This window comes from Dipodomys merriami, unplaced genomic scaffold (assembly GCF_024711535.1).
Source record: "Dipodomys merriami isolate MVZ:Mamm:240054 unplaced genomic scaffold, mDipMer1.0.p SCAF_48, whole genome shotgun sequence".
In the NCBI taxonomy this organism is placed as follows: domain Eukaryota; kingdom Metazoa; phylum Chordata; class Mammalia; order Rodentia; family Heteromyidae; genus Dipodomys; species Dipodomys merriami.
The window spans coordinates 2,075,990-2,098,470 of NW_027206046.1; the positions used below are offsets into that span (position 1 = coordinate 2,075,990).

The following is a 22,481-nucleotide window of genomic DNA, read 5'->3' on the forward strand; positions in this document are numbered from 1 at the left end:
CCCATGTATCTCAAGGACCAGTGATGTTTGGCTCAATGGGTAGATGCTAGCCTTGAGCAGAAAAGCTCAGCAATAATGCTAAGGCACTGCATTAAAGACCCAGTGCCGACATGCCAAAGAACCTATGCATTACACACATTTCTCAATGGCTTAATGAGTTTTCCATATGTTTAAGGGTAGGGTTTATTTCTTTTTAGTTAAATGAGATAATTCCTAGTCATATATTCCAAGTTTCATGGTTCCATTCTGCCTTTTTTTTCTTCAAAAATGCTCTGGAGATAAGGACCATTTCTAAAATATGTGTTAAAGCAAAGCAGATTTTTTTCTTCATGAATCAAAGCATTTTATGTGGGTGGTCCATGTGTGCATTATTGAAACCATATACAGCTATATTTGAAAAGATGATGCAGCTGACCATGGAGATGGTATGGAGATATGATTGGCTTAACTGTAGAATAACCCATTGGTGAGTGGGGGTGTGGCTGTTCATGTTCTATGGGAGCATGTGGAATGATTTATAAAACACCAAATAGATTCCAGCTAGCCAAATGCGGATCAGGATGATGTGGTACTCTGTAGTGAATTGTGAAAGAATAGGAAAAACATCTTCGATATCCAGATACATTTTCTGAATGGAGTTATGAGGGATTTCTCTGTCTGTCTGTCTGTCTGTCTGTCTGTTTGGTCGAGGAGCTTTAACTCATGTGGGCACTGTCTCTGAGCTCTTTTTTCCCAAGGCTAATACCCTCCTACTTTGAGTCACAGCTTCCCTTCCAATTTTCTAGTGCCCTGGGTCTTGTGTCACTAGATAAAGTAGTGTCTAAGGCCTTCCAGAGGGCTTTGTGTTCCCAGGGCTGTGGGAGGAAGAGGGTGGGGCCTCTCCACCCCGCCCCTAACCCCGCCCCTACCCGCCCCGCGGAGAGGAGCTGGGGAGGACGCCTTCCCTAGTGGCCCAGCCGAGCCACAGCCCCGCCCCTCCCCGCCCAGCCTGAAGTCCCGCCCCTCCCGCCCCGGAAGCCGGGTCTGCTCCTCTCCCGACACCGACGGTGCTGGGCTCCTTGTGGTCCCGCGGCCCTTATAGTTCCGGTTGTGGCGCCCGGGCGGAAAGTTGAAGCGGACGGATTGGGGTGAGTGGAGGCGGCGGCGGCCTGAGGGTCGCGTTTAATCGGTAGCAGGGATACAGGCGAAGGCTGAGGTGAGAAGAGCCGCGCAGGCCCAGCGCCCGGCCATCGCGGCCTCCGCGCGCCGGCTCTGGGGCGCCATTCCCGGGGTCCCTGCGCTCCGCGACCCGGGACTGCCGAGCGCTGTGTGAACAACCCCATTTCGCCCCGTTTTAGGCCCCTCTCTGCCCGCTTTCCTCAGGAGGGACTTCCCGGTCTCGGATTCTTTTCGCTGATTTTAGAGCTTGGTGGTCGGTTGTTTGGGGGGGGGGGAGGGCACCTCCCGTCGCCGTCCGTATGGAAGCACATTTGCAGCCAGACGTCTGCCCGGGAGAAGGCTGACAGGTAGCTGCGGCCTCCGCGGCGGCTGCGACACTCAGACGAGGCCCACGCTTTGAGGCTCGCCCCCTGAGGGGTTTGGTTTTGTTCTAGCGCAGGCCTTAGCTGGACGGTGTTCTGTAGAGCTGCTGAGACGCTTCAATATATGTAAGTATATATGTATATTTATATAAATAAATTACATTTTATTTATATATTTATTTAATTTTACTTTGAGGCTGCTATTGGGGCTTGTATTCAGGGCTTCATGCTTTCCCTCAACTTGCTGGTTCATGACTGATGAGCAGACTGGCTCCAAAATGAAAGCCTCTGACCTTAGCTTCCTGAGTATCTAGTATTACAGGCCACCAGCATTAAGCTATAGTGTGTGTGTGTGTGTGTGTGTGTGTGTGTGTGTGTGTGTGTGTGTGTGTGTGTGTGTGTATCTCTCTCTCTTCCCCCCCTCTATATATGTATATATACATAAATGTATATATGTAAGTATATATGTATATTTATATAAATAAATACATATTTTATATAAAAATTGAAAGTTGGAAGTAAGGCCTACCTTTAATGCTTTTTCCCACTGGTAATAAGGTAGCCCTTGATTCACAGGTGTAGATAGTGTGTTTTGAGTGTGTCTGGGAGTGGTCTTCCCAGTGAATTAGGCTGCTGTCTTCTGTCTTCTTTCTCCCAGAATTCTCTGCAGATTGACCTATATAGGGGTCACCTTGCCTTATTTCTGGAAAATTGGTTACAGTTATGGTGAAAAGATACTGCTTTCCTTCTGTGACACTTCTTTTTTTTTCCCCACAGCATTTCACTATTTGTAGCTTGTTGTCTGCATTCTGACTGGGCTCGCTTGGATTCTGTTCACCATGCCAACAGTGGTGGTGATGGACGTGTCCCTCTCCATGACTCGGCCTGTGTCAATCGAGGGGTCTGAGGAATACCAGCGGAAGCACCTTGCAGCCCATGGGTTGACAATGCTGTTTGAGCACATGGCCACAAACTACAAGCTTGAATTCACAGCATTAGTGGTTTTCTCATCGCTTTGGGAGCTGATGGTCCCCTTCACAAGAGATTATAACACCCTGCAGGTACAAAAAGGAATAAAGACCCAAGTTGATTGGAAAGAAAGCAGTATGATAATAGTGTACTGATTTTAGACCTTAGAATTATTTAATACTAAATATACAGGCACTTAACATGCACAGCTATAAAGCATAATGCATAACCAATAGGTCCTAGGCCTTTCTTTTGTAAAGCTATGAGGTAGAGAAAGAGGTCATGGGGGCTGCGAAGGTGGCTCACTGGTAAAGTGCTTGCCTCGCATTCATGAGGCCCTGGGTTCGATTCCTCAGCACCACATAAGCAGAGAAAGGTCATGGTCCATTTTCTGGAATTCTTAGGAAAGGTGAAGATTTCAGCATACCATGCTTCAGTCCCTAAATTCAACATTTTTTGCCATTCTGCTGTTTTCTACTTTCTCCTACAATTTTAAGGTAATGAAAAATAGCCCTTATTAAAAGACACACACACACACACAATTTCTTCTAGAAAGTTCAGAATGATGCTTAGATATTATTGATGCCAAGATATTATTTTTTATCTTTTTCTTCCTTTTTTCCATCCTGGGGCTTGAATTCAGGACCTGGGCGTTATCCTTGAAATTTTTGCTCAAGGTTGGCACTCTACCACTTGAGCCATAGCTCCACTTCCAACTTTTTTGCTGGTTGATTGAGATAAGAGTCTCATGGACTTTCCTGCCCAAGGTGGTGTCAAATGTCGTTAGATCTCAGCCTCCTGAGTAGCTAGGATTACAGGAATGAGCTACTAGTACCCAGCTCAATGTTGTCATTTTAAAATCTTAATAGGTATTGTCTTTCAAAGATATTTTTCTGAGATAAGCCAGATGTCTTTTTTTTTTTTCAAATTCTTTATTGTGATTAAGTGATTACATAATTTTCCAAATTTCACTGTATTTCGAGATAGTGATGCTTAGTTAAAATCACAAACACATTCTAATTTCATGGGGCAAGTTGTCTGTCGTGATCTATAATATTTATGAGTTCTATGAGCTAGCCAGATGTCTTTAAACCATTAATATCTCCTATAGTTCTTAGCACAGTGTCTTGGCCAGTGAGTAGACAATAAGTGTTTCTGAAATTAAACTGAGCAATTAAATAATTGTTGGGCAATTTGGAAATGCAGGATTAATGCAGTTTGAATTCTTAGTAATTTTTTTGTTGTTGTCTGTCGTGGGCCTTGAACTCTGGGCCTGAGCACTGTTCCTCAGTTCTTCAGCTCAAGGCTAGTGCTCTACCACTTGAGCTACAGCGCCACTTCTGGTTTTCTGGTGGTTTATTGGAGATAAGAGTTTCATGGACTTTCCTGCCCCTGCTGGCTTTGAACCGCAATCCTCAGATCTCAGCCTCCTGAGTAGCTAGGATTGCAGGCATGAGCCAATGGCGCCTGGCTGAATTCTTACTAATTTTTATTAAAGCTTTCCTTTTATTATCTTGCATCTTTATGAGACTTAAAAATTTTTTTAATCGTACTATACTGGTGGACTCTTTTGGTGTTACTGAGTCTTGAATTCAGGACCTCATGCTTGGAAGGTAGATGCTCTACCACATGAGTCATACTTCCAACCCTTTTTTGTACTGGGTATTTTCAGATTATAGTCTCAGTTTATGCCCTGGATGGTTTGGGCTTTGATCCTTCCACTTGTGCTTCCCCATGTCAGTGGGGATAACAGGTGTGTGCTACCACACGTAGTCTTTGGTTGAAGTAGAGTCTTGTGAATTTTCTCCCCGGGCCAGCCTCTTAACAGCAATTTCCCAATCTCTGCCTCTCAAAAAGTTAGGATTACGGGCGTAAGCCACCCCACTCTGCTTGTACTGGTTTTCTTATAAGTTATTTAGCTAAAGATTTTTTTGGTGTTTAGCAGTTCTAAAATTTAGAGAATTGCAATGTAATGAATGAGGTGTAAGAGGTAAAAGCAGAAGCTCTGGAGTCAGGCCACTTCTTAAAAATTTCCTCATTTAGGGCTGGGAAGGTGTCTCAGTGGTAGAGCGCATGCCTTGCATGCCAGAGGCCCTGGGTTCGCTTCCTCAGCACCACATAAGCAAAAGAAAAAAAAGCTGAAAGTGGCACTGTGGCTCAAGTGGTAGAGCGTTAGCCTTGAGCTGAAGAGCTGAGGGACAGCGCCCAGGCCCAGAGTTCAGGCCCTATGATCGGGCCCCCCTCCAAAAAAATTCCTCATTTAAAAGTAGGGTGAACAATGGTAGGATGATTAAATCCATGTAAAGTGCAGAGAATGTGTTTAGCAGATTATGGTTAATGGTCCATACATTTTGGTCATTACTTAAAGCTTATTTCATTGTCCATTACAGTTGAGGAAGTCTGTTTTGCTGTGTGTGTGTGTGTGTGTGTGTGTGTGTGTGTGTGTGTGTGTGTGTGTGTGTGTGTGTGTGTGTGTGTGTGTGTGTGTGTGTGTGTGTGTGTGTGTGTGTGTGTGTGTGTGTGTGTGTGTGTGTGTGTGTGTGTGTGTGTGTGTTTTCTGGAACCTATGCTTTGGGGCTTACAGAAACTCAGTGTTCGCTGTATGATACTCAGACTTCGTACAGTTTATATTGTTTCTAATAACAAAACAGCAGAGAATAATGAGCAATTTTTTTCTCGCCCAATAAGGAAGCACTGAGTAACATGGACGATTACGACAAGACATGCCTAGAGTCCGCACTGGTTGGTGTCTGTAACATTGTTCAGCAAGAATGGGGCGGTGCGATCCCTTGCCAGGTAATGCTTAGTTTTTTTTCAATGTCCTTAGTTAATATCATTAACGAGCCAGGCACTAGTGGCTCACACCTGTAACCCTAGCTACTAAGGAGGCTGAAATCCAAGGATTGCTGGTCAAAGCCAGCCCAGGCAGGAAAGTATATGAGCCTCTTATCTCCAATTAACCCAAAAAGAAAAAAAAAAAGTAGAGTTATGACTCAAGTGGTAGAGTGCTAGCCTTGAGCCAAAAAAGCTCAGGGACAATGCACAGGGTCTGAGTTCAAGCTCCAGGACTGGCACCAGCAAGAAAGAAAAAAGGAAGAGAAAATATAGACCCCCCAAACTGGCCTGTAAATCTTAGGTATTCAAGAGGCTGAGATCTGAGGATCTCAGTTTGAAGCTAGCTGAGGCTAGAAAGTCCGTGAGACACTTGTCTCCAGTTAAGTAGCAAAAAGCCAGATGTGGAGCTGTGGCTCAAGTGATGGAGCACTAGCCTTGAATGAAAAAGCTAAAAACGGGCTAGGGAATGTGGTTTAGTGGAAGAGTGTTTGCCTAGGCTGCATGAAGCCCTGGGGACGATTCCTCAATACCACATCAACAGAAAAAGCCAGAAGTGGTGCTGTAGCTCAAGTGGTAGAGTGCTAGCCTTGAGCACAGAGAGACTCAGGGACAACACCCAGACCCTGAGGTTAAGCTACTAGGAGTGCATGTACACATGCATGAGCACATGTGCAAAACATACAAATCATTAACCACTGTAGTGTTGATTTTCCTCAGGCTCTAACCGCCTACGTTATAACTCCACAAACTACATTTTACACTATTTGTACAGTTTTTAAAGAAGGCATTAAATCACTGTAATCGTATCACACGAATTTAAGTCATACTAATGTGTTCAGAAAGCAGACCTATGCGTCGAGGAAAGTATTTTCCTGGTAAATTGATGTACTGAAAATTTATATTGTTTATAGAAAGACAAAAGGCTCACAGTAGAATTTATAACTATTCACTGAAGGACGGATTATAATTTTGTGTGGTAGAATTGTAAACACGGAACAATAGTGTCTATTCTTCATTATCTCAGTGTAGCAGTTATTCAGCAAATTTCTAACCATCTCAACTGAGTTGTCTAAAAAGTGAAGAGTATCATAAAGACTTGCTCTTGTGGGACACCAGTGGCTCACGCCTGTAATCCTAGCTACTCAGAAGACTGGATTTGCGGATCTCCATTGAAAGCCAACCCAGGCAGGAAAGATGAAACTCTCATCTCCAGTTAAACACTAAAAAGTTGGTAGTAGAATTGTGGGCCAAATGGGAGAGTGCTAGCCTTGAGCAGAAAAAGCTAAGGGACAGTACCCAGGCCCTGTGTTCAAGCTCTAGTACCTGCATTTTTGTCTTAAATGCATAAATTCAAAATACATGATTTGGTCTTGTCTATGAGGATGGATGTTAAGGAGAGCAGAGAGAGAGAGAAAGAATGGTGGACACAAACAGTCATAATATTCAATGTACATATTGAAACTGGGACTAGAAAACTTCAGATGGATAAGTTTGGAGTACATAGAAAAATGATAGAAAGGTTGACACTGATCAAAGTGTATTCTACATATCAGTTGACGTTGAATTAAAACTCTGTGGTATAACCAGTTAAAGATGATTTTAGCTGTGGGCCAGTGGCTCACATGTATAATCCAAGTTACTTAAAAGGCTGAGATCTGAGGATCCAGGTTCAAAGTCAGCCCAGCAAGAAAGTCTATGAGGCTCTTATCTCTAATTAACCATCAGAAAACCAGAAGTGCAATTGTGACTCAAAGTGGTAGAGTGCTAGCCTTGAGCAAAAAGAGCTCAGGGATAGCACCCAGGCCCTGAGTTCAAGTACCATGACTGACAAGAGAAAATAAAGACAATTAAAAAAAATAAGCCAGGCATCAGGGGCTCATGCTTTTAATCCTACCTACTCAAGAGGCAGAGATCTGAAGCTCATGGTTTGATGCTAGCCTGGGCAGGAAAGTCTGTGAGACTTTTATCTCCATCTAACCAGTAAAAAGGCAAAAGTAGAGGTGTGGCTCTAGTGGAAGAACACCAGTCTTGAGCAAAATAGTTCACAAATAGAGCCCAGGCCCTGAGTTCAAGCCTCAAGACCGGCACATAAACAAACAAATAAATCACACAGTTTGCTAGATTTTCACAAATGGAAGCATGTATGTATATATATCCTTACTACAAGTAAGACCTAGACCATACCCATCACCCCACAAAGCTCCCTGCACATTCCTGTGGCAGTGAAAGCAAACCTGGGTGGAGCTGTTGGGCATGTGGCTTAATGGATACTTGTCCTCTGCACACAGGTCGTTCTGGTGACGGACGGCTGTCTCGGCATTGGTAGAGGGTCCCTGAGACATTCCCTAGCGACACACAATCAAAGGAGCGACAGCAACAGGTTCCCGCTGCCTTTCCCTTTCCCGTCTAAGATATACATCATGTGCATGGCAAACCTGGAAGAGGTAATGCCTTCTGCTAACTGCTTTGTAGATGGGTTAGGTAAATCCCAGGGCTCGGTTTATTTTTCAGTATATTCAATGAACACTCTTGCGTACGGTATAACATTTAGCTTTGAAAAGACTTGATTTCACATGCTCTTTGACATAACAACACTCACCTCTCCGAGAGTATAGCTGGAGATGCCCATTCTGCTGATGACCATGAAGGGTTGAGATGGTCTTTTTTTTCTGTCCATTCCTCCAGAAATGTTGACAGAGGTATACTTTAGGTTTTTTCTGTTTTGGGGAGGAGGGTTTGGAACGGGGGAACATAGGTCTTTTTGTTTGTTTGTTGAGGTGCTGGTATTGGGGCTTAAAATCAAAGCCTGAATGCTGTCCCTGAGCTTTTTGCTCAAGACTAGCACTCTACCATTTTGAGCCACAGCTCCACTTCTAGCTTTTTTGGTAGTTTAGTGGAGCTGAAGATCTCACAGATTTTACTACTCAGGCTTGGCTTCAAACTGCCATCCTCAGCTCAAACTGCCATCCTCAGCTCTCAACCTCCTGAGTCGCTAGGATTACAGGCATGAGCCACCAGCACCTGGCTTCTGATGTGTTTTATTAAATACTTCCTGCTTTTCCATTGAGTCAGGAATTATTTCACTTTACCTCAGTTTTTCTCTCTATAAAATGCTGATAATTGATGGCTCTTGCCAAACCATGTCAGGAACAGGTTGTAGGGAAGATGCTGTATGGCTGCTAACTGTGGTCTCCTGAGAATCTGCAGAACTACGTATGAATAAAGTACCTCTTGTAACCTTGAGGCAGATTGCAGTAGTTGAGGTAAGAAGGTCCATGAGACTCAGTATCTCCACTAAACTACAAAAAAATCTGGAAGTGGAGTTGTGGCTCAAGTGGTAGAGTGCTAGCCTTGAGCAAAAAGCTCAAGGACAACACCTAGGCTCTGGAATTGAGCCCAGGAACTGGCACACACACAGAACAATTGTTGTGTTCCTTCCTTCTTTATTTGTATTTTTTTTGGGGGGGTGGGGGTGCGGTCGTGGGGCCTAAACTCTGGGTCTGGGCGCTGTCCCTCAGCTCTTCAGCTCAAGGCTAGCACTCTACCACTTGAGCCACAGCACCACTTCCGGCTTTTTTCTTTTTGCTTATGTGGTGCTGAGGAATCGAACCCAGGGCCTCATGCATGCAAGGCAATCGCTCTACCACTGAGCCACCTTCCCAGCCCCTGTAGTTACTTCCTTCTGATATTGACTGTTAAGAAAATCATCTCACGGACTCAACACCCGTAATCCTAGCTACTCAGGAGGCTGAGATCTGAAGATCATGGTTCAAAGCCAGCCTGGGCAGGAAAGTCCATGAGACTCTTATCTACCAAAACTCCCAAAAAAGCTGCAAGTGGAGCTGTGGCTCCACTTGAGACTTGAGACTCTTATCTCCAATTAACGACTCAAAAAAACTGCAAGTAGCTCTAGGCTGAAGTGGTAGAGCACTAGCTTTGAATACATAGAGGCTCAGGGACAGCATTCAAGCCCTGAGTTAAAGCCCTGCAACTGACAAAAAAAAAAGTATAAGGCCTTGAGTTTAAGCCCCAGTACCAGAACCAAAAGAACAAACAAACAAACCGTTTATTGCCCATTTTGTTACAGTGGCTGTGGCCTTGGTGTGCTGGTAGTGATGTGGTGATTTGTTCTACTTTAAAGGTGTCCTCTCTTGCTTTGTAGCTTCAGAGCACCGATTTCCTGGAATGCCTTGAACGTCTCATAGACCTCAACAATGGTGAAGGGCAAATTTTTACTATTGATGGCCCCCTGTGCTTGAAAAACGTGCAGTCTATGTTTGGGTGAGTATATGCCTTAAAGTTGTTTTTTGAGGGGTCGGGGGTGGGGGCTTCTTTACAATCTGATATTATCATTTGACAACCAAGAAGAACAGTTACTGTATTATTTCTTCAGTCTAACGTTCTCCCAACTGAGCTATTTCGGCGACCTCTCAGTTACTGTATTATTTCTAACAGTGTGAGTCCATTTTCCCACAGTTGCCCGTTTCTCAGGTAAAATAAGGTGGTCATGCTTTAAAAAGACTCAGCTGTTCCCAAGTTTAACTTGCTCTGGGGTTTCTCTCTCAATTGAAATTTCCTCTGTAAAAACATCAAAATGTTTTCCGTTTCACAAGTAGATTTAGTTTTGGAATCAGTGCGAAGGTTTAACCACCTTTACATCTTGAAATGTTACTTTCATGTGTACAGTCCTTTTATGTGTACCACATGTGAACTCTTCCTCCCTTAACAAGTCATGATCATCTTCTAGAAAGCTGATAGACCTGGCATATTCGCCTTTCCATGCTGTGCTCAAGTGTGGCCACCTGACCGCTGACGTCCAGGTCTTCCCCAGGCCAGAGCCATTCATTGTAGATGAAGAAATCGATCCTATCCCAAAAGTCATTAAGACAGGTAATGCATGAAAAATTCCCTCCTGGCCTTCCTCTTTTCTCTGCCCTCTTTTCACTTGTGACTTACTTTCTCCCCATCTAGGAGGGTTGGAAAGAATCTTGTATTCTCACAGGGAGGTGCTAGTGTCATCAGCCCTTGATTTTTTTTTCTTTTTTGCTGGTCCTGGGGGCTTGAACTCAGGGCCTGGGCATTGTCCCTGAGCGTCTTTTGCTCAAGGCTAGCCCTCTACCACTTGAGCCACAGCACCACTTCAGACTTTTTCTGTTTATGTGATACTGAGGAATCAAACCCAGGGCTTCATGCAGTCCAGAGGAGAACCTTCTTAGGTGATTTGTCTATACTGAGATAATGTTTTCTGCATAGTTTTCAATCCACTCTATCACAATTACTCATTTGGAAGTGTTCTCATTTCCATCATTTTTTCTGATTCTTTTACCCACCTTAGTGTGCCAATGAGTCAGGCCTGACCCTGAATGTGCCACGCAATATATGGAGCCCGGAGGCAGGCCTGCTGGACATGCTGGTGATGAACCTGGTCCCTGCCTACCAGAAAGGCAATCTCTTCTATGTTGGAAACTACCTCCACAATTATAGACTGTGGGGGACAATGCAGCAAGTGCTGGATATTGTGTTTAAAAAGTGAGTGTTCCCCCTTCCTTCGCATCTTGGTCTGTTCAGCCCCTCCTTGCTGAGTTGTGGAATACTTGGCACCCCTCTGAACCTGTTGATTTCATGGGGGTCTTCTCACAGGAGCTTGGCATGAGACAAAGAAGTGCACCCCCTGCCTACTTTCTTAGTATGGTCTGCCCAGTACATTTCCCAGAAAAGCTACTGGAACCTCAGAAGCTTGCTTACTGAGGGGCTAGGATTACAGGCATGTGCCAGAGGCACCCAACTTCTGCCCTCACCTAGGTGAGGTTCTAGGAAATCACATTTCCCATGAGTAAATAAGGTTTCATTGGGAATTGGATGTCTGTGAATAATGTAGACCCAGGAAAGGCTAGGTGTGGGAAGACGGGTGAACTGGAGGCTGAATCACCTCAGAGACCTCAGGGAGGGATTATGTTGGCTTTACATATTTATAACTCCTGAAGCTTTTATGATTTTGTGTGTGTGCCAGTCCTGCAACCTGAACTCAGGGCCTGATTGCTGTTTCTTTGGTGCTCAGAGATACCACTACAGCATTTGAACCATAGGTGCTATTCTGGTCTTCAAAAATTAGTTTCTTTAGACTTTTACTGACTAATGTCTGATCAGACTGTGCACCTGAGATCTCATGTTCCTGATGAGCTAGAATTTGAGGTATTAGCCACTGGCACATTTTCCTTGGACCAAATGCGTATACCTCTCATAGAAGAATTTTCACTGAACTGTATAGACATATCTCACTTGTTTATGTGTCAGATTCCATTCCCATCTGGGAATGAGCCCATCCCATATGTGTCCTGTGTGGGCAGAAAAGGAGAAGCTGAGAGGTGACTTCCTCCTGTGCTCCCATAGGTACAGATTCCCGGGCCGTAACTCCGAGGAAGATGAACAAGAAAGAAGTAAGTGGACTGTGGCACATCGAAAAGGCCCCTTCTTGTAAAATGGTATCTTGAGGCTTCTGAATCCAACTAAAGATTTCTCCTTTGCACACCACTTGTGCTTTCCACTAGGGGCAGAGGCTTGGGATTGGAGTGGTGGCAGAGAACACAGTTGTGGTGTGGTTGTGGACTCTCAGGGATGACAGGGAGGGCTGTGTACAAAATCAGTTCCTTCTTGTTACCTATCCCAGTGAGAATATTGGAGAATTATCTTTCAGAAGCTTCTAGTCGTGGCTCGTAAAGATCACTCTGCGTGCAGGAATCTCCTCCTGCTTCCCAACATGCAAGTGTTCATATAGCAGTCCTTGCAGAAAGGGGCTATTGGAGGCCCAGGATAGAGAGGGCAGGCACTCACTCTTCCTGTCACCAATCTGCCCACAGCACCCTTTGTTCCATCTTCACCATGTGGATGGACTGCTATCCTGCAGATTTCCGAGAGCCCCAGAACCGACACCCAGTGAAAGAACTTAGCCACTATGCCATGCTCCACATGCCCTCCTCGGACCTGGTCCTCCACCTCCACATTCTTCTCGATGAGCTGGAGGAGACCGGGAAGAAAGAGACCAAGAAAGAGAGGAAGAAGTCCCTGTGTGGTCACCTCAGAGCTTGTGAGTAGGGATGGCACCTGGGCCTCTAGGGATGAGCCTAATTGCCTGGTTTGTTTTCTTATACATTCTGATGTCCCAGACACATGAGTCCTGAGTAAAGGCAGAAGAGTGACCTGGAGCTGTCCAACAACACTTACTGGCTATGAAGGGAACTGTTAGTGCACTGTGAGTGGCAAGGAGCCTAACCCATGCCTGCATGGGGTGATCAGGCCATTACTAAAGTTCTAGGACATGGCAAACCAGATGTTCTTGAAAGTTGTTCTGTCTATTGAGACAAATGCCAGGCTAAATGTTCTGTCTGTGGGACTTTCTTCCATTAGTGAATTCATGTCTGTACGCACCCCCATTTTGCTCTGTGCAAATATGTAAGGACATTTCACCTCAAAATACCACCAAAACGTTACTTTGGGGGAAAACTGTTTGACAATATACAAAGGAAATAGGTAAAAGCCATCATCAATAGAAGACAGAAGACTTAGCCAGAGGAACAAAGACATGCCAGGTGTCCTGGCCCATCTCAATAATTGTAGCTTCAAGAATGCCCTATACTTCCTCAAGGTTCAAATCAGCCCTTGTTGACAACTCTGAAAGACTTATCCAATGAGCCAGCAAAAGTCAGGAACTCATAGCATGGCTCAAGTTACATGTTTAAGCATTGAACAAAAAATAAGCAAGAGCTCAAGGCCGTGAGTTCAAATTCCACTACTGGCACAAAAGATGAAACATGTAGACATGAAATGTGGGCAATGGTAGCTTTAAACCATGGAAACAAAAACATACAAATGGGAATATTACATATATAAGCAATAAGGCCAGACTTTTAAACAATTGGTGAGTAGGTATGGGCCTGTTTATGTTCTATGGGAGCATGTGGAATAATTTATGAAACACCCAATAGATTCCAGGTAGCCAAATGTGGATCAGGATGAGGTGGTACTATGTAGGGAATCATGGAAGAATAGGATATACATCTAAGATATCCATATACATTTTTCTAAATGGAGTTGTCAGGGATTTCTCAGTCTTCCTGTCTTTCTTTCTGTGTTTGTCTGTCTCTGTCTCTATTTCTGTCTGTCTCTGTCTGTTTCTGTCTCTCTCTCTGTCTCTCTGGTTTTTTTTTCTGTCTGTCTCTGTCTCTGTCTCTCCCTTTTCCTCTCTCCGTTTGGTTGTGGAGTTTGAACTCATGCTGTGGGCACTGTCTCTGAGCTCTTTTCTGCACAAGGCTAATGCGCTTCCACTTACAGTCACGGCTCCCCTTCCATTTTTTGGTGCTTAATTGGAGAGAAGAGTCTCATGGACTTTCCCGCTTGATCTGGCTTTGAACCATGATCCTCGGATTTAGACTCCTGACTAGCTAGCAGTACAGGCGAGATCCACAGCATCCAGTCAGGAATCTTTTTGAAACCTGATTTTCTAAGAAATCACATAAATGTTTCATAGCAAAGGTTTGAAGCCTGCCTTCAATGTGACAAGAAAAGAATTTTGTCAGCCTGAGACAATTGAAGATCCTGGAGTATTGTTTGTTGTTGTTTGAGTCTAGAACCCAGACATATACAAGCTACTGAAGTACTACACAATTAGCTTTACAATCTGAGTCTAGGGATTCAAGTTTATATAAAATGTGAGCTCTCCATCATGCATACCTCTGAGATATGGTACATGACTTCTGCATTTCTACTGGTGTTTCAAGAACTATTTATATAATTGTTGTTTTGTAAATCTGGTGGTAGAGCTGCACACTTCTAATCAATCAGAGCTACTGGGAAGACAGACATGAGGAACTTGAAATTGAATGCCAGCCGGAGGCCAAAACTCAACAGTTGGTCTGAAAAATAATTGTAAACAAAGAACCCAGGGCAAGGCCCAAGTCCCAGAATACATTGCTTACTAAAACATTTTTGGGCAAAATGCTTATAGAACATTGATTATCAATATATAAATATATAGTTGTGTGTACATATACATTAAAAATTGATTAATATATTTGAGTGTGTGTGAGTGTGTGTGTGTATCTATAAAGTGAACATAAGGAAATTCAGCAAACTGTGTATGAAAAAGGCGCTGTGAGCTGGCCACCTGAGGCACAGGCCTGTGATCTTTGTGATTTAGGAATCTGGGTTCTGAGTTTCAGGGACTCTTAACCCCAGGGCCTTAGATTTTGAGACAAGACCTGAGCCCCTCTGGAGCAGCACATGGACATGCGCATTGGGAGGACAGCTGGTGCGCATGCTCAGACTGGCAATGCAGCTCCTGCGGGTCCACCATTGCAGCTTCTAGGAGAGACAGGGGTCTGGAGCAGAGAAGTTGGCGCTGAGGTCCTGTCCTGGGGGAAGCGATGAGGAAGGGCAGCCGTGGGGAAGGGAGGCCTGTCAGGAAGCCCCGCAAGGCCTTGTGTGCAGCGGGAACTTGTGGACGTCCTTTCTGGGGCTCGGGCCTGGCTGTGCCGCCCCGTGCGGCCTCCGCGGTCTTTGGGCGCCTGGCTCCGCCATGGTTGCTGTCAGGCCGGGCAGCGCACACACGGGGTGCAGGAAGCAGTGGGGTTTGCGCAGGTGTGCTGCTGAGAGGAAGGGCGGCGGGCACCTACCCTCTGTCAACAACTTGTATTGCTGTCGCTAACCTTTCCCATGCCAGACTTTGACCAAACCACTCTGTTTTGCAAAGCCTCTGTGATGGCAGTCCACACTGTTTCAAGGCAGAAAAAAAAAAAATCATAATAAAAAGGATGGGAGATTATGCAATGGAAACTGTCTCCTGATTTCCTTTCCTGTATCTATGATGACATCCTGGGTCCTGTCTCTTAAGAAATTAATCAGCTCACTGTGGGCAAGGAATCCATTGGCTCACGTGTAACCCTAGTTTCTCAGGAGGCTGAGATCTGAGGCTCACAGTTCAAAGCCAGCCTATGCAGGAAAGTCTGTGAGACTCTTATCTCCAATTAACCACCCAAAAGCCTGAAATGGAGTTGTAGCTCAAGTAATCAAGTGCTAGCCTTAAGCAAAAGATGTTTAGGAACTGTGCCCAGGCCCTGAGTTCAAGCCTAAGGACCAGCAAGTATCTCCTTTAAGACACTAACAATTAGTGTTGATGTTCTCTGATTTTATATTCACCCAACAACTTTCAGGGTGTGTGTGTGTGTGTGTGTGTGTGTGTGTGTGTGTGTGTGTGTGTGTGTGTGTGTGTGTGTGTGTGTGTGTGTGTGTGTGTGTGTGTGTGTGTGTGTGTGTGTGTGTGTGTGTGTCAGGGGTGTGTGTGTGTGTGTGTGTGTGTGTGTCAGGGGTGTGTGTGTGTGTGTGTGTAGAATAATGGGGCTTGAACCCAGGGCTTTGAGCTCTTACTTAGCTTTGTCATTCAAGGCTGGTGTGCTGTACCACTTGAGCCGCATCTCCATTTTCAGCTTTTTTTCTTTTTGCTGGTCAATTAGAGCTATGGGTCTCAAGGATTTGTGTGCCTAGCCTGGCTTTGAAGTGGGATCCTCAGATCTCAGCCTCCTGAGCTAAGGTTACAGGCCTGAGCCAGTGTCACCCAGAAACCTTCTGATTTTTTTTTTGGGGTCAGTCGTGGGGCTTGAACTCTGGGCCTGGGCGCTGTCCCTCAGCTCTTCAGCTCAAGGGCAGTGCTCTACCACTTGAACTACAGCGCCACTTCCGGTTTTCTGGTGGTTTATTGGAGATAGGAGTCTCACGGTCTCTATTGCCCAGGCTGGCTTTGAACCGCGATCTTCAGATCTCAGCCTCCTGAGTAGCTAGGATTACAGGCATGAGCCACCAGCGCCCACCATATCCTTCTGATTTTTTAATAGGGCTTCCCTAAGAGGGAAAGAAAAATAATACAGACACGTAATGGTTGTCATAAGCAACTTGGTCCCCTTGATCCGCCTTTTTTGAACAATTTTAATAAACTGATATTTTGCTTTCCAAGTCTCTAGGAAGTCAATTACTCAGAATTAGTCCACCAAGAACTGGGAATGTAGCTTCAAGGTAGAATGCTTGCCTAGCATACATGAAGTCCTGGGTTCGATTCCTCAGTATCACATAAACAGAAAAAGCCGGAAGTGGCACTGTGGCTCAAATGGTAGAGTGCTAGCCTTCAGCAAAAACAAAAAGAAGCTCAGGGACAATGTCCAGGCCCTGAGTTTAAGCCCCAGGACTGGCAAAACAAACAAACAAACAAATAAATATAAAAAAAGAATTAGTCCACCAAGATCTGATCATTCATTATGACCACTAGTACACTTTTAAATTTTAGAACTTAAGTTTTAAGGTAACAGATCAGACAATGATTCCCTGACTGAGTTACCACCATGGGAGGGGGGACTAGACAACTCTCCAGGAGACATTCTCACTGATCCTTCTCAATAACACAAGATGAGAAATCGTGGCCAAGTGATCAGGCTGCAGCATTACTTACCTAAAGCTCAGTGTCTGCTCAAGCATAACATAGCAGGCTGGGAATGTGGCTCAGTGGTAGAGTGCTTGCCTAACATGCAGGAAGCCCTGGGTTCGATTCCTCAGTACCACATTAAACAGAAAAAGACAAAAGTGGTGCAGTGGTTCAAGTAGTAGAGTACTAGCCTTGAGCAAAAGACATCCAGGGACAGTGCCCAGGCCCTGAGTTCAAGCCCCAGGACTAGCAAAAAAGGAAAAAAGAAAAGAAAAAGGCAAAACATAGACTTGAAGTAGGTGAGACCAGCTAGATTGAGGAAAGAAGTTTGAAGCACTCGTGGCAGTCTCAGTCTGGGATCTTCATGCTGGCAAAGATGTTTCCAGCATCTTTCTTTGCTACTTTTTTTTGGTCTGTGTTGTGCCATAACAGGACTTGAACTCTGGGCCTGGGCACTGTCCCTTGGGTTTTTCACTCATGCTTGGTGTTCTACCACTTGAGCCACAGCTCCACCACCAGGTGTTTTTTTTTGGTGGTTCATTGGAAATAAGAGTCTTTCAGCCCTTCCTGCCTTGGGTTGGCTTCAAACCATGATCCTCAGATCTCAACCTCCTGAAGAGCTAGGATTACAGGTGTGAGCCATGAGGCAGGCTCTCTGCTACTGCCATTTTGTAAGCACGTAGTTTCAAGATTATTTGAATTTGTATTTCCTGGATGGCAAACCCTGCACAGCCCCAACTGCATCTACTTTTCTTTGTTTCCCACTCTGCTGATTTTCTTTTTTTGTTTTGTTTTTTCTTTTTTTTGGTTCCGGTCATGGGGCCTGAACTCTGGGCCTGGGCGCTGTCCCTCAGCTCTTCAGCTCAAGGCTAGCGCTCTACCACTTGAGCCACAGCGCCACCTCCGGCTTTTTTCTTTTTGCTTATGTGGTGCTGAGGAATCGAACCCAGGGCCTCAGGCATGCAAGGCAAGCGCTCTACCACTGAGCCACCTTCCCAGCCAACTCTGCTGATTTTCTACTCAGTTGACACCATAGAAATCATCGTGGGTAACCTTTGAACTTGAACAAGATATTCAGGGCCCCTGGCCAGTGGGGTGGGTCACCCTCACGGATTAGCTGTTACAGCCAGTGATTAGCGCTTAACCTGGTCTTTCAGAAATAACAGAAATGCTGCCAGGTTTCTCGGTTCCTTTAAATGTTGTGGACAGAGCTAGCCCTGAGTCCTGGCTGCAGGTTGGGTTGCTATGGGAGCAAGCAGCATCCTTGGCCACCTGCTCCTCAGAAGAACCCCTCCCTGTGCCAGCTTAATAATGGCACTTTCTAGTACCTTTCTTTGTTGCTGGCATAGGTGTCTCTGCCCTCCCCAAGCCAGCTGAACAATAGCCAGGGTCTCTCACAAATATGTGGCATGGAAAATACAGGCAACAATGTGATGGGGTTAGCTGTGTCCGTCGCTGGCCTTCATGACCCTAGGGGACGGGTGAGATTTTACATTAGACAAGATCAACTCAGAAGTGCCAGTGGGAGATTCTTGTCTAAGCACTGGGCCTGGCTGGCTTGTGGGGTTCCAGAGGCTCCTCTCAGTGTTTCCTTCGCCTGCATTAAAGGCTGCTGGCTACAGCAGCCTGCCTTGGAAAAGACACTGAAAGGGAACCCATAAGCGAGCAAAAGGGCCACAGAGATACAGAGATGCCCTAGCTCCTTGTTGGGGCTCCTGAAAGTGGAAGTGTACGTATGTGGAAGCCCTCACTTTAGGCTGCACTTGATTTGTAAACTAAAATCAGTGACTTGTGTTGCTTGTGTGCCTGGATTCTGCCCACCTGCACACTTCCCTGTACAGTTCGCCCAAACACCGAGGAGGATACAGTACACTATACTCACCACTCTGTAAATAAACTGAGGCTCAGAGACATGGGCCTGGCTTCCTTGGTAAGCAGCAATGCCAGCCTTCAAATCTGAGATTCCTACACTTGATTTGTCCTCTTGAAAGAAGAAAACTCTCTTTTCCTGCCTGCCAGCTAACCAGCTCCATGCTCAGTGCTCACTTCCTTATACTCCAGTTCTGATCTAGAGAGAAGAAGTACCCAAAGGCATCTGTCTTTCGCACTGATGGATCTCTGCTTCCCAAGAGTCTGGGATGCTGGGGGGGCAGCAGAGGGCAGCCTCCTTCTATCTTCCTTATTTCACACAGATTTCACTGTATGTGCAATGTCTCCATTCTTAAAGGAATACTATCCCTCTTGTAACCCAAGACTATGGTGGAGCGGCATTGCTAATGGGGCAAGATAGAAATCCTAGAAGGTAGAGCTCTCTTTTAATTTCACATCCTTAATTCTCAGTGGGCTCCCTTTGAGGCAGGACAGATAGGCAAGGAGACCAAGAAATTATATTACTTTTAGCAAATAGCATAAGAGCTCTGTGTGTCTTGGAGACTTTTTTTTTTTGGTGGTGGTGGTGGTGATAGGGCTTGAACTCAGGGCCTGGGAGCTGTCCCTGAGCTTTTTCACTCCAGGATAGTGCTCTACCACTTTGAGCTACAGTGCCACATCCAGTTTTCTGGTGGTCAATTGGAGACAAGAATCTCACCGACTTTCCTGCCTGGGCTGGCTTTGAGCTGTGATCCTCAGATCTCAGCCTCTTCAGTAGCCAGAATTACAGGCATGAGCCATCAGTGTTCAGACTGTGAAATTTCCAGAGATAGTAATAAATTAGGATCTGTTGTTGGGAGAGCAAATAATTAAACGTTTTGTGGAGGACAGCTTGGCAAAATACATGAAGTCATGAAATATGCCTCATCTTTGACGCAGCTAAATATTTCTGAGAATTCCTCCGCAGAAAGTCACAGAGAGAGAAAGGCATTCTGGACAAGCGTGTGTCAGCACCATATGTCCATCAGAGGCCAGGTCTGGAAAAATAACCTACGTGATAGAATTATTCCTGCATGTATTCATCTAACTAGTAAGCAACTCTTAAAATGTGAAGTGCCTATCGAAAGGAAAAGACATTCTTGACACAGTAAGCAAAACAAAACAAAACAAAAACCCAAGGGTTAAAAATAATGGAGTAACCGAGGTAGGGTAGCATATGTCTATAGTTGTAGCTATTCTGGAAACTGAGGCAGGAAACCCACTTGAACTCTAGTTCAAGACTCACCTAGGCAACATAATGAGATCCTGTCTACACACAAATAGTTGTCCTCTTCATCCAACCAGAACCAAACTCAAGAAATGTTAGAGAGTCCCAAAAGTTTGATTAAAGTGTACTTTAGGAAGTTAGGAAGAAGAGGTCAGGTGTACTGTCACATACAAGGGTGACTGTAGATCATGACAAAGTGTAAAGCCAGAAGATGGAATTTGGATTGTTTTCACTATAAAAGAAATGATGTGTTTGAAGAGATCAGACAGACAGACAGACAGACAGACAGGTAAATAGAATAGTAACCATTCATTGAGTCCAAACCAGCATAAAACATATTAATCCAATACATTACCAGTTACCATAAAGTATAAGGCAGCTATGCAACCTGGGTCTTGTGTCCAGCATAAGGAGAATTCAGGTAAGGCACAAACATAAGTAAAGATGATGGAAGGGTTTAGTAGAAGAGGAAACTGACAGAGCACATGGCATAGACACACCACAGGGAAGATGGCAGTTCAGCCCAGCTCAGCCATCTTGGCCATCTACAGAGCTTGGCCTTGGGTTAAATAGAGGGAATTGAGTCCTTGAAGATGGCTTTCTGATTGGTGGCTATACTTTCTGTTTCCTGTAATGTTATGACACCAAAGATTTACTGTCCCATTCTTATGTACTCATTCTTCTGTCTATACATCCTTATTCTTCTGTAGACCTCTGCCCCCATATCCTTGTCTGGTAGGTTTTGGTTTACCTGCTGATCATGCCATCTGCAAGTTCTGTGCTCTGATTGGTTACTTTACACTAACTCATACTAGAATTACTCTGAGTTAAATATTACACTATGTTATACATGGTTCTGAACATCATGTAATATCCTATAAATATGTACACTATATATCAGGTTAAAAATAGGAAATAACAATATTTCCTGAACAAATACTAAAAGGATATGCCCTAAAGTATTAAGTACTACTCCAGTTGTTTTATTGAAATGTATAATCATACAGAACTGACATTTGGGTAATAAACCTGATTTTATTTAGGTGGCAACATGTATAGAATTCATTCTAGAGAGAATATTAAGCTATCATAAAAACAACCCCACCTCCATTGCTATTCAAGGTGGGTAATTTAGGTGCCAATTTCATCACTTCCTAGAGCAATGCATTTTCTTCTTCATAGGCAGAACACCAGTCCTGATGGTCTTCTTGTGTCTACCTGACATACTGGCATGGCTTTGTCTTCTTACCAAGTTCCTATCATATAGACAAGGTAGCATTATGGTCCCACACTGAAGGCTGATCACCCCACATCTACCATTTTGAGAAAGGACAATTTTTAGAGTGCCTAAAGTCTATTGATTGTCTGCCTGTCTGCTTGCCTGCCTGCCTGCCTGCCTGCCTGCCTGCCTGCCTGCCTGCCTGCCTGTCTGTCTGTCTGTCTGTCTGTCTGTCTGTCTGTCTGTCTGTCTGTCTGTCTGTCTATCTATCTATCTATCTATCTATCTATCTATCTATCTATCTATCTTGTGTGCCAGTACTGGACTTTGAACTCAAAGCCTCATGCTCTTGCTTAGCTGTTTTTGCTCTAAGCTTTCAGTCTCCATTGGAGCCACACCTCCCTTTCCAATTTTCTTGCAGGTTAATTGGAGATAAGAGCCTCATGGACTTCCCAGCCCAGGCTAGTTTTGAAACACAATCCTCAGATCTCATCCTTCCAAGTAGTTGGGATTACAGGTGTGAGTCATCAGAGCCTGGGTGACATCTTATCTTCATAAACCGCCTATGGCTTGTGTCATCAACCAAAGGGTTTCTAGCCTACCTGTTCTGTCCATGATTTCAAGATGGAGGCAGCCATAAGTGACCATCTCAAAGCCTGTGATTTCATCCCACTAGACCCTACCAAAGCATTCACCACATGAGGCATCTCCCTGCCATGTTCTAGCTCTGGTCTTTTTATATCCTTTCTCCTTTTCCTCAAGCCGGTAATCCTAGCTACTTAGGAAGCTGAGATCTGAGGCTGGTGGTTCAGAGGGAACCAAGGGAAGTCCATAAGACCCTTATCTCCAATCAACTACCAGTAGTTGAGCTGTGGCTCAAGTGACAGAACATGCTAGCAATAAGTAATAAAGCTCAGGGACCATGTCCAGGCCCAGGTCCATTGCATGCACACACACACACACACACACACACACACACACACACACACACACACACACGAATGAAAAGAAAAAAGCAAGGAAGAAGGAAGGAAAGAAGAAAAGAGAGAAAGAGAGAGAAAGAAAGAAAGAAGGAAAGAAAGAAAGAAAGAAAGAAAGAAGGAAAGAAAAAAAGAAAGAAAGAAAGAAAGAAAGAAAGAAAGAAAGAAAGAAAGAAAGAAAGAAAGAAAGAAAGAAAGAAAGAAAAGAAAAAGAAAAAAGAAAGAAAGAAAGGAAGGAAGGAAAGAAGGAAGGAAGGAAGGAAAGAAGGAAGGAAGGAAAGAAGGAAGGAAGGAAGGAAGGAAGAAAGGAAGGAAGGAAGGAAGGAAGGAAGGGAGAGAGGGAGGGAAGGAAGGAAGG

At 44.6% G+C, this 22,481-nt stretch overlaps 2 protein-coding genes across 5 annotated transcripts; both read left to right on the forward strand.

The window, feature by feature from the left end:
• The first annotated feature begins 1,077 nt into the window (after positions 1 to 1,077).
• On the forward strand, positions 1,078 to 10,789 carry LOC138808875 (integrator complex subunit 14-like). 4 transcript variants are annotated; one of them, XM_069995114.1, is made up of 7 exons: positions 1,078 to 1,127; positions 2,298 to 2,581; positions 5,178 to 5,285; positions 7,613 to 7,768; positions 9,487 to 9,605; positions 10,072 to 10,214; positions 10,660 to 10,787. In XM_069995114.1, exons 2-7 carry the CDS (start codon positions 2,360 to 2,362, stop codon positions 10,668 to 10,670), a joined length of 759 nt encoding a protein of 252 aa, XP_069851215.1. In that variant the 5' UTR covers positions 1,078 to 1,127; positions 2,298 to 2,359; the 3' UTR covers positions 10,671 to 10,787. The 4 variants fall into 4 exon arrangements, with proteins under 4 accessions (XP_069851215.1, XP_069851213.1, XP_069851216.1 ...); XM_069995112.1 differs by having other exon boundaries at positions 1,127 to 1,195; XM_069995113.1 differs by lacking the exon at positions 1,078 to 1,127 and adding an exon at positions 1,615 to 1,646.
• Positions 10,668 to 14,389, forward strand: LOC138808877 (ral guanine nucleotide dissociation stimulator-like). Its single transcript, XM_069995116.1, has 3 exons — positions 10,668 to 10,853; positions 11,715 to 11,761; positions 12,182 to 14,389. The coding sequence occupies exons 1-3, from the start codon at positions 10,732 to 10,734 to the stop codon at positions 12,259 to 12,261; spliced, it is 249 nt and encodes an 82-aa protein (XP_069851217.1). The 5' UTR covers positions 10,668 to 10,731; the 3' UTR covers positions 12,262 to 14,389.
• The last annotated feature ends 8,092 nt before the right edge of the window (positions 14,390 to 22,481 follow it).

Excerpts from the sequence above, each read along its gene's own strand:
- LOC138808875 (XM_069995114.1), top strand. The coding sequence starts at position 2,360 with ATGCCAACAGTGGTGGTGATGGACGTGTCCCTCTCCATGACTCGGCCT. Across the intron at positions 2,582-5,177 it reads GAGATTATAACACCCTGCAG|GAAGCACTGAGTAACATGGA; the intron begins GTACAAAAAGGA and ends TCGCCCAATAAG. Across the intron at positions 9,606-10,071 it reads AACGTGCAGTCTATGTTTGG|AAAGCTGATAGACCTGGCAT; the intron begins GTGAGTATATGC and ends ATCATCTTCTAG.
- LOC138808877 (XM_069995116.1), top strand. The coding sequence starts at position 10,732 with ATGCTGGTGATGAACCTGGTCCCTGCCTACCAGAAAGGCAATCTCTTC. Across the intron at positions 10,854-11,714 it reads CTGGATATTGTGTTTAAAAA|GTACAGATTCCCGGGCCGTA; the intron begins GTGAGTGTTCCC and ends GTGCTCCCATAG. Across the intron at positions 11,762-12,181 it reads GGAAGATGAACAAGAAAGAA|CACCCTTTGTTCCATCTTCA; the intron begins GTAAGTGGACTG and ends ATCTGCCCACAG.